The sequence below is a fragment of the Mandrillus leucophaeus genome, unplaced genomic scaffold (genome assembly GCF_000951045.1).
Source record: "Mandrillus leucophaeus isolate KB7577 unplaced genomic scaffold, Mleu.le_1.0 Scaffold341, whole genome shotgun sequence".
Lineage (NCBI taxonomy): Eukaryota > Metazoa > Chordata > Mammalia > Primates > Cercopithecidae > Mandrillus > Mandrillus leucophaeus.
The window spans coordinates 2,032,895-2,046,737 of NW_012103599.1; the positions used below are offsets into that span (position 1 = coordinate 2,032,895).

Genomic DNA, 13,843 nt, shown 5'->3' on the forward strand with positions numbered 1-13,843 from the left:
TTTTTTAGTAGAGATGGGGTTTCACCGTGTTAGCCAGGATGGTCTCGATCTCCTGACCTCGTGATCCGCTCGCCTCGGCCTCCCAAAGTGCTGGGATTACAGGCTTGAGCCACCGCGCCCGGCCGAATTTATACTTTTAAATTCCTTTTCTTATTACTTTAAGAGTCTCTTGGGAAGGAGAGGAGGTAAACATTAGTGCCTAGCTCACCATTTTGAACTGAAAATCTAATTGTGATATTGTTTTAATTAACAATGTTGTTAGTTGCTAATTAAGTACATATATTACTTTATACTATTAATATAATAGAGGAAGTGTAGTGATCTCAGTAAAGTTTTTTGTTAACTTGCTGTTGGAGCATTGTTTTATTCTCTAGATTTTGGTATGTTATAATATTGTGAAGTAATCTAACAGAAACAAAACTATGTTTTAAATCTTTAGAGCTCTTTTAAACCAAAACAAATCAGTTGCTGTTTAGCAGTAGATTTAATGTATTTGATGCTATTATACATAATTTCATGTTTGTTTATCACTTCAGTACTTTGAATTTCTATTGGGAAATAGCTTTCATTGTATACGTTATTTAAAAATCACATAAGAGATATGCTATGAGCTTGCATTTCATAGAGCGTATCTCTTATGTGATTTGCTTTTTAAAAGCTCTATCTTTTAAAAAGATTATTAAGGTAATTTCCTTGACACAGGAACATATATAATTCTGTGAGTCTTGGCTTTGCTTTGTGGGGTGTTCTTGGAGTATCTTGTGACTGGGACCTGCTAGGGTCACTGGCATTTTGCTTAGCAATAAATTATAAACAGATGGAACTTTACCACTCCTTGCCATTTTTTTGCTTTTTACTTGGCAAGTGTTCTAAAAAAGGCCTCAAAGGAAAGGGGTGAGTGACCTTTAAACACCAGAATCCAAAGCTTTACTTCAGATAATGTTTTTGGCATACTTACTTGGAGTGAGGTGATCTTTCACTTTGCCTTTTGGTGATTTCTTATAAATACTTTGGCTATAGGGTATGTGGGAAGAGAGAGATTAAGTCATGTTCTGTGTTTTATTTTAAATTTTCCTAACTAGAGAAATACTTCAATTCATGCATATTTACTGGTAGTGTGTATTGGCTAGTTAGAACTTTGCTGTAGGATTTTATCACTTTAGAGCTTACTACGTTATATACTTACTAGAAATACATCCCCATTTGATATTTTTCTTCATGAGTGCATTCCCTTATTCCTATACGAATGATATCTAACATAAATGTTAATTAGGATGGTGGTAACAGTCCTTTTGTTGAAGTGCATATCTTAGCTGTTGTGAATTTTTTTTTACCTCTGATTTGAGCAGACTCCCATCTTAAGCCTGTATTGGTAACATAGATTTGGCATTACTATATGTTTGCATGTATTATGTTCAGTGAGACTCAGGTTGATTTTGCAGAATTACTAACCTTTCCCTATCTTACTGCCTACCTTTGTTTTTGTTTTAGGTTTGTGTTGCTAGTTAAGCTAGCTTGTACTGTTGTGGCTTCCTTCGTTCTCTGCTGGCTGCCGTTCTTTACAGAAAGGGAACAAACCCTGCAGGTTCTAAGAAGACTCTTCCCGGTTGATCGTGGATTATTTGAGGCATGTTTAAAAACTTTCCTCTCCTTTCTGTTACTATACCTTACCTGTGACCTTTAGGGGTTTCATGTAGAAGACACAAGGAACAGGAACTTCAACTGCTTTCCTCCTGTAATCGTTCCTTGCCAGTTATTGCTTGATTGATTAATTGGTTGATTGAGACAGGATCTTGCTGTTGCCCAGGCTGGAGCACAGTCGCTATTCACAGGGGCAACCATGGTGCACTACAGCCTTGAACTCCTGGGCTCAAGTGATTCTCCTGCCTTTGCCTCCTAAGTAGCTGGGACAACAGGATGTGTGCACCTTGCCAGTTATTTAATCCATTATATTACCCCTAGCTCAGCTGGCATTTTTTAGTACATTACATCAACAGGTGATATTTATGCCATCATCAGATCCATAATTCAATTATGTTTTTGTAATGAAATAGGGTTTGTAATAAAAGACAGAATGAGAAGTTTCAGCTACAATTTTAACAGCTGTGTAATTTTTTGGTTTATATTCTGTTTTCAGTCTTAGGAAATTATTTGTAAAACTAATAATCATGTTTGCTTCAGGAAGATCTCATAATTTCTTATGAGATATATAACGTTCATCCACAGTAATTTTTAATGAGACTCTTTCATTTCATTTCATTTAATGCTAGTTTAATCACTCTTGTTAAACTTTTATTATGTGAATAATTTGATCATTTAGATTTGGTAATTAAATTAAACAAACCATTTTTCTGAAACAAAAAGGCCTTTTAATAAAGTTAGACAGAAACAACGTATTTATAGATAATTTGCTAACATTTCTTTTAGAAAAAATTTTGAAAGCGTATCTTCATAAGTTTTGAATATATAAATTTCTATAGAATATCTTTCAATGGACTTATAGGAAGATGGAACCAGCATTTTGAAAGTGACTAAGATGGGAGTTTGGTGTTGTGAGGGAACAGAAATGTGTGACTGTATGTCAACAGAATGATGGTAGTGATGATAATAATCATTATTGTTATAACCACCATTTAGCAGGTGCCAGACATTTCCATGTAATTTTATTTGATCTTTACAGTAGCTTTGTGGTAGCTATTGTCCCCACTGTACAGATTAGAAAACTGAGGTCAAAGATTCCTGTAACTAGCATGTAACAGAACTATGATTTGAACTTTGAAAATTGTTTTCCTAACCTGTTCTTTATATAACCTCTAACACTTACGTAAGGAAAAGTTTAACCCTGTATGTAAGCTGCCTAATTATTTGCCTTACCTTCCGTTTCAGAAATGGCATTTATCATGATAATTATAAAAACGAGTATCAGACATGTTTGATGGTGTTGCCAGTCTCTTCCATTCACTTCTTGCCTTCAAAATCTGAAGAGCATTTTCTTTGATCCAGCAGAGGAAAGTGGGATGGTATAGTTGTCAGTGATAGTTACTTTTTTGATGTTAAGTCTGCACAGCTGTAAGTCAAGCAGCTGTGTAGAGAATGATTTCACCAGCATGAGAGCTGTAGTTACAAACTTAATTTTGAAAGTGATCCTAGCACAACTGCTAATGTCTTTAGACTTTTTGATTTATTAGCAATTAGCTCTTGTCATTGCTAGTAGCTAGCAGGTTACTCTAAGTAAATTCAGTTGTGTGATAAAAATGGGTCAAATGTAATATGTATTCTATAAATTACAGAAAAAACATTTCTTAGAAAAATTTCCAAAGATGAATGACTTTAGTATTCAGGGATAGTGCATTGCTCTTTGAAAACTCTTAAGTATTTGGGAATGTCTGGATTATGGTGGGCCAATGCTTTTGATCAACTGCCCTGCACAAAAATGAAAAATGCTTGAGAGAGTGTGTGCGTATATGTTCCTGGAGGATTTAATCTGTTTAATTATAATTGTGACTAAAAGTTTCACGTCTCAAAACATTTATTAGAGATTATGGGCTGTACTTCATAGGTTTTAATATTTCTTTCAATTACACCAGAATGTAAAGCTAACACATCTCTTTTAAGGATAAAGTAGCCAATATTTGGTGCAGTTTCAATGTCTTTCTGAAGATTAGGGATATTTTGCCACGTCACATCCAATTAATAATGAGGTAAGAGAAACAAAGTTTGTATGTAGTATTTTATAAGTTACTCTTTAAAAGCATTATGGTATTATTTCATTTATTTGGCATCATTAGGGAATGAGGTATTTTTCTGTTTCTCTTTTTTTTATTCTTTTGAGATGGAGTCTGGCTCTGTCACCCAGTTTAGAGTGCAGTGGCTTGATCTCGGCTCACTGCAACCTCTGCCTCCTGGATTCAAGTGATTCTCCTGTCTCAGCCTCTGGAGTAGCTGGGATTACAGGCGCTGGCCACCATGGCCAGCTAATTTTTGTATTTTAGTAGAGATGAGGTTTCATCATTTTGGCCAGGCTGGTCTTGAACTCCTGACCTCAGGTGATCCACCCACCTCGGCCTCCCAAAGTGCTGGGATTATAGGCGTGAGCCACCGCGCCCAGCCGAGGTGTTTTTCTTTAGCGTATTTTCCACGTAACTTAGATCTATTGCTCTGTACAATAAAACTCTTCAACTTGAATTATTTTTATGTGCAAGTTTTTCTGAATTGTTACCTTGTTCTCTCCTTGAACAGACAGTACATTAAATACGATTAATATTATTTTGAAGAGTCATGATATTCAGTATATATCAGTCAGGATCAGTCAAAGAAGTAGGAATAGGAGATCACTGCGTTGTGTGTGTGTGTGAATTTATGACAAAGAATTGGCTTGTACAGTAGTAGGGGCTAGTCACAAGGCAGCCAGTCAGGAGGGAATATCTAGGGGGAAGGAAGAGCAATTAAGACCCGGATGCTGTTAGGGAAGGCCTCAGCCGACTTTTAAAGGGCTTTGATCTAATTAAGTTAGGTGCCTCAGGACAGGCTCCCTTTTGATTAATTTAAAATCAACTGAGTAGGGGTTTTACATCTGCAAAATTCTTTCACAGCAGATTAGTGTTCAAATAACTGGGAGATGAGATGGGTGTGGCCTCTCTGTCTTCCAAATCTTATGAGAATTTCCCTTGTAGCCCACCCTAACAAAGGCATACAGGAACGGAATTCTGCGACATTAGTTCAGCCTAGCCAAGTTGACAAGTCAAAACCTATAAGTGGGAAAATCAGTTGTTGTACTCGGTTATATACTTGTTTTCAGGGCTTTCAGGGGCTATTTCCCATAGTGTTAAATGGTTCCAGGCCACTTTGCTTGTTGAGTCTGTCTGCTTTTTCTAGTTCTTTTTCCTCCCACCCATTAGCCATCATTAGGAGAAGCTCTAGTAGCTTCCTGCTCCCTTTCCACCTTGTTCTTTATGATTTACCATGGGCTTGAAAATCAGATAATCAACTTTTGTGAAATGACGGCTAGAGAGACTCTTTTGTGAGTAAAGTTTATGACTGTTTGTGTTACAGATATAGCATTATCTCTTATACTTCATTACATTTTCTTATTTTGAGTTTTTGATAATTGACCTTCAACTATGTATCTTTGTATATTTTCTATGCATGATATTAAATACTAAAATAACAGAAGCAATATTTAGGTTTATCATGTTTGGTCTATATTATGTAATCATTTATTTTTAAAGTATATATATTTATCAATGTGTAGATTTTATGTAAATGTTATTTCATCTTTAAATTTAATAAATAAAAGTATAGTTTGAAATCAACTTAAGTTGATAAATAATGCGATCCTTATATTTAAAAAATATTTCCTTATTTAAGCTAGATTTATACCTCTACAAAGAAGATAAATATTTGATTTTTATTAATTTTTTTAGCTTTTGTTTTACATTTTTGAGCCTGCTTCCTGCATGCATAAAATTAATACTTCAGCCCTCTTCCAAAGGATTCAAATTTACACTGGTAAGTTTTTCATTACTTTACATACTTAATTCTTGCCACAACTGATCTTTTAAAAATTTATTTCTTACTCTGAACAGGATTTATGGGGCTAGGAAACAAGACATTCATTTATTTGGCAGACATTTATTGGATGTTTCCCATACTTAGCTTCTGTGTGGGACACTAAGCTAAGCAATCAATAGTCTTTCAGTTAATTCAACTATTTAATTTGTTTTGTATTAGTTAATGAGGGACTACAAAGTAGAAAACAGTGGCAATGAACTTAAGTAGCTTAAATAGTTATGCTATGAAACAGATGGTATTAAGTTCTATCAGGTACAAATGAAGTCCTAAGATGGTGTGGGAAAGGGAGATATTATCTTGGGGGCATTTTAGAATGCTGGTTAGGGCAAGAGGGATTTGAGCCCAAATTTGAAAGTGGGGCAAGCTTAGAACAGCAGGTTATATAGCAGAAGAGAAGTTCAAAACAGGAAGAAGAAGTTGAAGGTCCATAGGTGGGAAAGGACACAGGATATTCTGGGAATGGCTATTAAACAGTATAAGTTGTGTGAGTTTTATGTATATGTGTTGAGAGTAGGAGAGGATATGGTGAAAGATAAGGGTGAAAATTGACCAAATTATTGAAGACCTTGAATATCTTGGTTGAAAAGGTTTGGAGTTTGATTTATGTGCAAGAGAAACTAAAAAATATTTTTGAGAAGGGGAGGGGGCAGATCTCTGTTTTAGGAAGATGACTTGTGTCAGTTTGAAGATGGACCAGGTGCATTTTCTATAGTTTAGGATTTTTCTGAGTAGCTTTACAAAGTCTTCTTGGTTGTGTTTCTGTGGCATTTAAAATTTTGTTCCTGTGTGCTATGGTCTATAAAATGACATTTTAAAAATACCTTTTAAACTATCAAGAACATTTAGTTTATGAAAACAGTAAGTCCTAGTGGACTTACATGAGGCAACATTTAGAGATTAGGGTTCCAAGTCTGGGACTGCCACTTAAGTACATTGGATAAAAACAAGCCAGAAAAGAACATAACAGTGAAATACTTCAAAAGTGTATCTCATTACCACAATGCAAAAAGGATAGTTTTATATTTGTCTTTTCTTTTTAATTATCTTTTTATGGATGATTTGTGTTGTTTGATTCTGTGAATGGACTCTGAGCATACCAAGTCATCTGTTGTTAATATTCTGTTGGGTAGTTAGAACAGAATGGATATGGTGTGATGCTCTGATGTCTTCAGTAGGCTTAACCTGAAATAGCTTTCAAGCTTGTGATAGATTGTTGTTTTTCTAGGAAATAGAATGCTAAATAAATGTATATTTCAAAGATAATAGAATATAATTTCAGAGTTTGAGTAACTTTAGCAGTGTTAGAGATGATTACTTTTAGGATTATAAGCCAGAAAAAACATTTTCTTTTTCTTAATTTTCTAATTTTTTTCAGTTTGCTATGTTTTAAAAGAAGCCACTGTGTTAAAACTTTTTAAATGTAAGATTTTTGTGATTTTGTTTTTGTTAATCATGCTTTGAATTCTTACTGTATACTTCTGAGAGTTTTAAGAACATTTTCCATTATAATTATTTTTAAAGTATTTTCCTTTCAATCATGTTTGCCTGAATTATATCTCAATATAAATCTATAATTGAGGTAACTGATAGCATGAATACTGGTATATGTATAGCAGCAAAAGGATTTATATTTAATTTTTCAGGTATTGAGTGCCCTCTCATATGTCAGGTCCTCCTCTAGGTACTGGCATGTAAAGGAATGACAGATGACATCCCTGCTCTTTTACTTGGGGTCTTCCATGCTAGTGGCAGGAGATGGACAATAAACAAAATAAATCCATTAACAAGAAAGCATCTGGGAGTAACGAGTGCTATGAAGAAAGTAGTGTTGGCCGGGTGCGGTGGCTCACACCTGTAATCCCAGCACTTTGGGAGGCCGAGGCGGGTGGATCACCTGAGGTCGGGAGTTCAAGACCAGCCTGACCAACATGGGGAAACTTTGTCTCTACTAAAAATACAAAATTAGCCAGGCATGGTGGTGCACACCTATAATCCTAGCTACTGGGAGGCTAAGGCAGGAGAATCGCTTGAACCTGGGAGGCGGAGGTTGCGGTGAGCGAGATTGGTGCCACTGCACTCCAGCCTGGGCAACAGGAGCGAAACTTCATCTAAAAAAAAAAAAAAAAAAGTAAATAGTGTTATGTGAAAAGAGCTGACGGAATGGGGTTGGGGACACTTAGATTGAGTAAAGGAAACCTTTCTAGAGAAGTGACATTTGAGCCAAGAAGTGAATGACCAACCAGAAAGAGCCAATCACAAGAAGATCTGGGCCCTGACTTGATAGAATCTTATTTTTCCTTAAGGCAGGAACACATTTGGCAAAAGGAGAGGAATGAAGTGGCTGCTGTAAAATGAGTGAGGGAGATACAAGAGATGAGTTGGAAGAGGAAGGCAGGAACCAGATCTTGTAGGCATTGGGATTTCTTTTCTAAGTATAATAGGAAGCTATTGGAGGATTTTAAACAGTAAAATTACATGATCTGATATGGTAGCTGTTTGGAGAATGAACTATCAAGAGGCAGGAGTGTTACCAGTTAGGAGATTATTGCACTACTACAAAGATGGAGGGTGGCTTAGACCACTCCTCTGCCACCCTTAGCAGAAGGGAATGGAGAGAAGTGGATGGATATTGTATTTAGGAGATGCTGTAGAAAGCATTTGCTGATGGGATAGATGTGTAGCATGGATAAGATTCAAGGTTTTTGCTTGAGCAACTGGATAGTTATCCATATCTAATTTGCAGCATATAAACTTCTCAAAATAGATAATTTTTTATTTAAAACTCCAAATAGCACATGATTAATTTATAAAACATTAATATATTCTATTGAAGTGCATGTTTTAAAACACCAAAATAGATTTGTTTTGCTAGTTTTAGATTCTGACCTTCTTGTCTTTCATGCTTTTAAATTTAAGTTGTCCGGGATTCCAAGGGAGGATGAATGTATGATTGTTGTGTCTGAGATATTTACTAGTTCTGTTTATTAATAACTGAGTTATAATGAACTTAGTTAAATAAAGCTTTATAATCATATATATTTATAATCATATATATTTATATCATATATCATATAAATTTATAATATATATATTTATAATCATATATATATTTCAAGTTTTAAATTTGATTAAAATATGCATACTAGTGTTGCTTGTATTTTGCTTCTAAATAGAAGCTTTAATAAACTTTCAACTTTCATTTGAAATGATTTTTATTAGATTCATAATTGATATGCTATTTCACAAGTTGTTATATCTCATTTTCCCCCCTTTTTTCTTAAAGGTTAGCTGTGCACTATCATTCTTTTTATTTTCTTTCCAAGTACATGAAAAATCCATTCTCTTGGTATCATTGTAAGTAGAAACGTTTTAAGTATGTGTTTATTATGTGTTTATCGTATAACTTTATAATTTACATACAAATATACATTTGAATGCAAAACAAAACTACACAAATGTTATATCTTTGCATAAAATGATTTCATAGTCATGTTTTTTTCCAGAATTTTTGATTTTCTTTATAAAATGTATTTTAAACTGAAAAATTTTGGTAGAATATTATTGACATAATTTTAATTTCTTCCTGTTCCTTCACTTATATTTTCTACATGCTAATAAAAAATATAGCCTTCAAAGAGGTTTTCGTCAGATTGGAGCCTGTTTGTCATCTTTGCTTTTTTCATTTCATTGATTTCCACATCTATTCAGTAGTCTTCTTCTTTCCATTTACTTCCAAGGGGTCTTTTATATGTTGTCTTCTCTCTCTTTTTTGCCACAAGCTTAGTTTAGACCCTACTGGCAATCTGTAATCAGACTATCTTGTTTTAGAAGCATTAAATTTTTTTCCTGGTGTTCATAGAAAGCAGTGGATGACAGCTGGGAGTATGATATCCTAATGTTAAAATAGTATTTGCATGAAACTTTGGAATTCTGAAATCCTCCTCTAGGTCAGTCCCAACCCACTACTGCTCTACCCCTCACCCTATGTTCAGTAGGATCCTGTGGAAGATACTTGTACAGAATGACCAATGACCAATGGCAGGCAGTATTGCTTTTACTAGGTGACGCTTCGGACTAAAACCTTAGTGCAGAGCTGGGCTGCCCTGTGTGGAAGGCTTCCTGGCTCTAAATAAAACAGTCTCATATCATTGTAGACTGGGAAGACTGCTTGATGCCATCCCCTGAGGCCCAAACCTGAGTTAGAGCTTACCACTATTCTATGAGGCTAGGCTTACCCTACACAAATCACTGTTACCAGGGGATGAAACTGTGGAGAGGCATTACTTTCAAACATGTATTAATATATTTCCCCAGAATTTATGCTCATAGAAAGGCAGCTCATTCAGGGCCTGTAATATGACCAGATTAGTTCTGAGACACTGAACTTCTAGGGGTTCGTTTTCTACAAATGCACCTAGATTATTTGTAATGGTGCATGGCTTTAATCTATTTTTGGTAAATGGTTTTACAGTTTGCATTAAAAGTTCCTTTTGGGCTAGGTGTGGTGGCTCAAGCCTGTAATCCCAGCACTTTGGGAGGCCGAGGCGGGCGGATCATGAGGTTAGGAGATCGAGACCATCCTGGCTAACATGGTGAAACCCCATCTCTACTAACAATACAAAAAAATTAGCCAGGCATGGTGGCGGGTGCCTGTAATCCCAGTTACTTGGGAGGCTGAGGCAGGAGAATTGCTTGAACCCAGGAGGTGGAGGTTGCAGTGAGCTGAGATCGCGCCACTGCACTGCATCCTGGGCACAGAGTGAGACTCTGTCTCGAAAAAAAAAAAAAAAAAATTAAATAAAAGTTCCTTTTGACCCGGTCCCAGCTAATTATACCATTAAACAAATATTTCATTCAATAAATATTTATTGAGTGCCTACTATTTTTCAGGCACTGTTTTGTGCACTTGTGATATATTCCAGACAAAAATCCCTGCCTTCTTAGCTATCATTCTTAAGGATAGACACTAATACAAAAAAATAATAATAAGAAGAAGAAATGAGTGTGTTAGAAGGTAATAAATACCATGACAGAGAAACAACAGAGCAAGAGTAATTGGGAGTACTGGAAGATGGGATGCAGGTAGAGGTTGCAATTTTATTTTATTATTTTTGAGATGGAGTTTTGCTCTTGTTGCCCAAGCTGGAGTGCAATGGCACGATCTCGGCTCACCACAACCTCCGCCTCCCTAGTTCAAGCAATTCTTCTGCCTCAGCAATCATTAAAAAGTCAGGAAACAACAGATGCTGGAGAGGTTGTGGAGAAATAGGAATGCTTTTACACTGTTAGTGGGAGTGTAAATTAGTTCAACCATTGTGGAAGACAGTGTGGCGATTCCTCAAGGATCTAGAACCAGAAATACCATTTGATCCAGCAATCCCATTTCTGAGTATATACCCCAAGGATTATAAATCATTTGACCCAGCAATCCCATTACCGGGTATATACCCAAAGGATTACAAATCATTCTACTATAAAGACATATGCACACTTATGTTTATTGCGGCACTATTCACACTAGCAAAGACTTGGAACCAACCCAAATGTCCATCAATGATAGACTGGATTACAAAAATGTGGCACATATATGCCATGGAATACTATGCAGCCATAGAGAAGGATGAGTTCATGTCCTTTGCAGGGACATGGATGAAGCTGGAAACCATCATTCTCAGCAAACTAATATAGCAACAGAAAACCAAATACCACATGTTCTTACTGATAAGTGGGAGTTAACAATGAGAACACATGGACATAGGGAGGAGAACATCACACACAGTCCTGTTTGGGGGATGGGGGGTAGGGGAAGGATAGCATTAGGTGAAATACCTAATGTAGATGACAGGTTGATGGGTGCAGCAAACGACCATGGCACACGTATACCTATGTAACAAACCTGCACGTCCTGCACATGTACCCCAGAACTTAAAATATATATATATAAAAAGAAGATATTTTAAGGAAATGAGGTGGTAAGTTGCATCAGATGCTGCTTAATAGGTCAAATAAGATGAGGGCTGAGAACATATTTGCCTTAGCAATATGGAAGTCACTGGTGACTTTGGTAGGGCCAGTGTTGGTGGAGCAATGCAGGAGGAAGCCTGATTAGGTAGGGTTAAGAAAAAATGGGCCAGGCGCGGTGGCTCACACCTGTAATCCCAGCACTTTGCGAGGCCCAGGTGGACGGATCATCTGAGGTTGTGAGTTTGAGACCAGCCTGACCAACATGGAGAAACCCCATCTCTACTAAAAATACAAAATTAGCCGGGCGTGGTGATTCATGCCTGTAATCCCAGCTACTTGGGAGGCTGAGGCAGGAGTATTGCTTAAACCCAGGAGGAGGTTGCAGTGAGCTGAGATTGCACCATTGCACTCCCCGCCTGGTCAGCAAGAGCAAAACTCCATCTCAAAAAATAAAGGAAAAAAAAAATAGAAAAAACGAGAGGAGAAGAACTAAAGACAAGTAGGGATAATGCATGGGGTTTTTGTTGTTGTTGTTGTTGTTGTTTTTGAGGCAGGGTCTTACTCTGTCACCCATGCTAGAGTGCAGTGGCGTGATCTCAGCTCACTGCAGCCTCCGCCTTGCGGGTTCAAGCGATTCTCCTACCTCAGCCTCCCGAGTAGCTGGGACTACAGATGCACACCATCACGCCCAGCTAATTTTTGTATTTTTTGGAAGAGATAGGGTTTCACCATGTTGGCCAGGCTGGTCTCGAATTCCTGACCTCAAATGATCCCCCTGCCTTGGCCTCCCAAAGTGCTGGGATTACAGGCATGAGCCACTGTGCCTGGCTGGTAATTCATTTTTTAAAATAAATATTTAATTTTAAAAAATTGTGGTAAAGTACACATAGCATAAATTTTACATTGTGAGTTAGTACATTCACACTGTTGTGCAACCATCACCACTGTCTACTTCCAGAAGATCTTCATCACCGCGAAAGGAAATCCCATACCCAAAACAGTCCCTCTCCATTTTCCCTTCCCCCCAGTCCCTCGAACCACTAATCTGCTTTCCGCAAATCTCTGTGGATTTGTCTATTCTGGATATTTCATATAAATGGAATCATATAATATGTGGTCTTTTGTGTCTAGCTTCTTAACATTTTCAAGGTTCATCCATGTTGTATCAGAACCGTATTCTTTTTTATGCCTGAATAGTATTGCATTGTATCGATACACTACATTTTGTTCATCATTCATCAGTTGATGGACATTGGGTCGTTTCCACCTTGTGGCTGTTGTGAATAGTGCCACTGTGAATATTCATGTACAAGCTTTTGTTTGAGTCTATACTCAGGAGTAGAATTGCTGAGTCACATGGCAATTCTGTATTTAACTCACTGAGGAACCACCAAAGTTTTCCACAGCAGCTGCACCATTTAGCATTCCCACTAATAATATATGAAGGCTTCAATTTCTCCATATCCTTGAAAGCACTTGTTATTTTCCATCATTTTGATTATAGCCATGCTAGTGGATATGAGTGGTGTCTCATTGTGATTCTGATTTGCATATCCCTAATGACTAATGATATTGAGCATCTCTTTATGTGCTTGCTGGCACAATATGTCTATCTTCTTCAGAGACAAGCCTATTTAAATCTTTTGCCCAGTTTTTTTTTTTTTTTTTGAGACGGAGTCTTGTTCTGTCGCCCAGGCTGGAGTGCAATGGTGCAGACTCACCTCACTGCAACTTCCACCTCCTGTGTTCAAGAGATTCTCCTGCCTTAGCCTCCCCAGTAGCTGGGACTACAGACGTGTGCCACCACACCTGGCTACTTTTTGCATTTTTAGTAGAGGTGGGGTTTCACTATGTTGGCCAGGCTGGTCTTGAACTCCTGCCCTCGTGATCCACCCACCTTGGCCTCCCAAAGTGTTGGGATTACAGGTGTGAACCACTGCATCCAGCCCCTTTGCCCAATTTTTAATTGGGTTGTCATTTTTTGAGTTTTAGGAGTTCTTTTTATATCCTGGGTACTAACCTTTATCAGACATATGATTCACAAATATTTTCTCCCATTCTTTGGGTTGTCTTTTGTACCCTCTTGATAGTGTTCTTTGATGCACGAAATTTTTAATTTTGATGAAGTCTAACTTACCTGTCTTGTCTTTTGATTGTACTTTTGGTATATATCTAAGAAACCAGTGCCAAACTCAAGGAAATAAAGATTTACCCTCATTTTCCTTCTAAGAGTTTTATGGAGTTAGCTCTTACATTTATGTCTTTGATCCATTTTGAGTTAATTTTAATTTTTTTTTTTTTTTTTTTT

At 36.9% G+C, this 13,843-nt stretch overlaps 1 protein-coding gene across 1 annotated transcript in view; it reads left to right on the forward strand.

The window, feature by feature from the left end:
• The window catches only part of ALG6 (ALG6, alpha-1,3-glucosyltransferase), an 81,796-nt gene that overhangs the window by 55,583 nt on the left and 12,370 nt on the right, over positions 1 to 13,843 (forward strand). Inside the window, 6 exon segments of the mRNA XM_011988938.1 lie at positions 628 to 695; positions 698 to 894; positions 1,492 to 1,627; positions 3,616 to 3,701; positions 5,424 to 5,508; positions 8,855 to 8,925. Of these exon segments, the coding sequence (XP_011844328.1) occupies positions 628 to 695; positions 698 to 894; positions 1,492 to 1,627; positions 3,616 to 3,701; positions 5,424 to 5,508; positions 8,855 to 8,925 (643 nt within the window).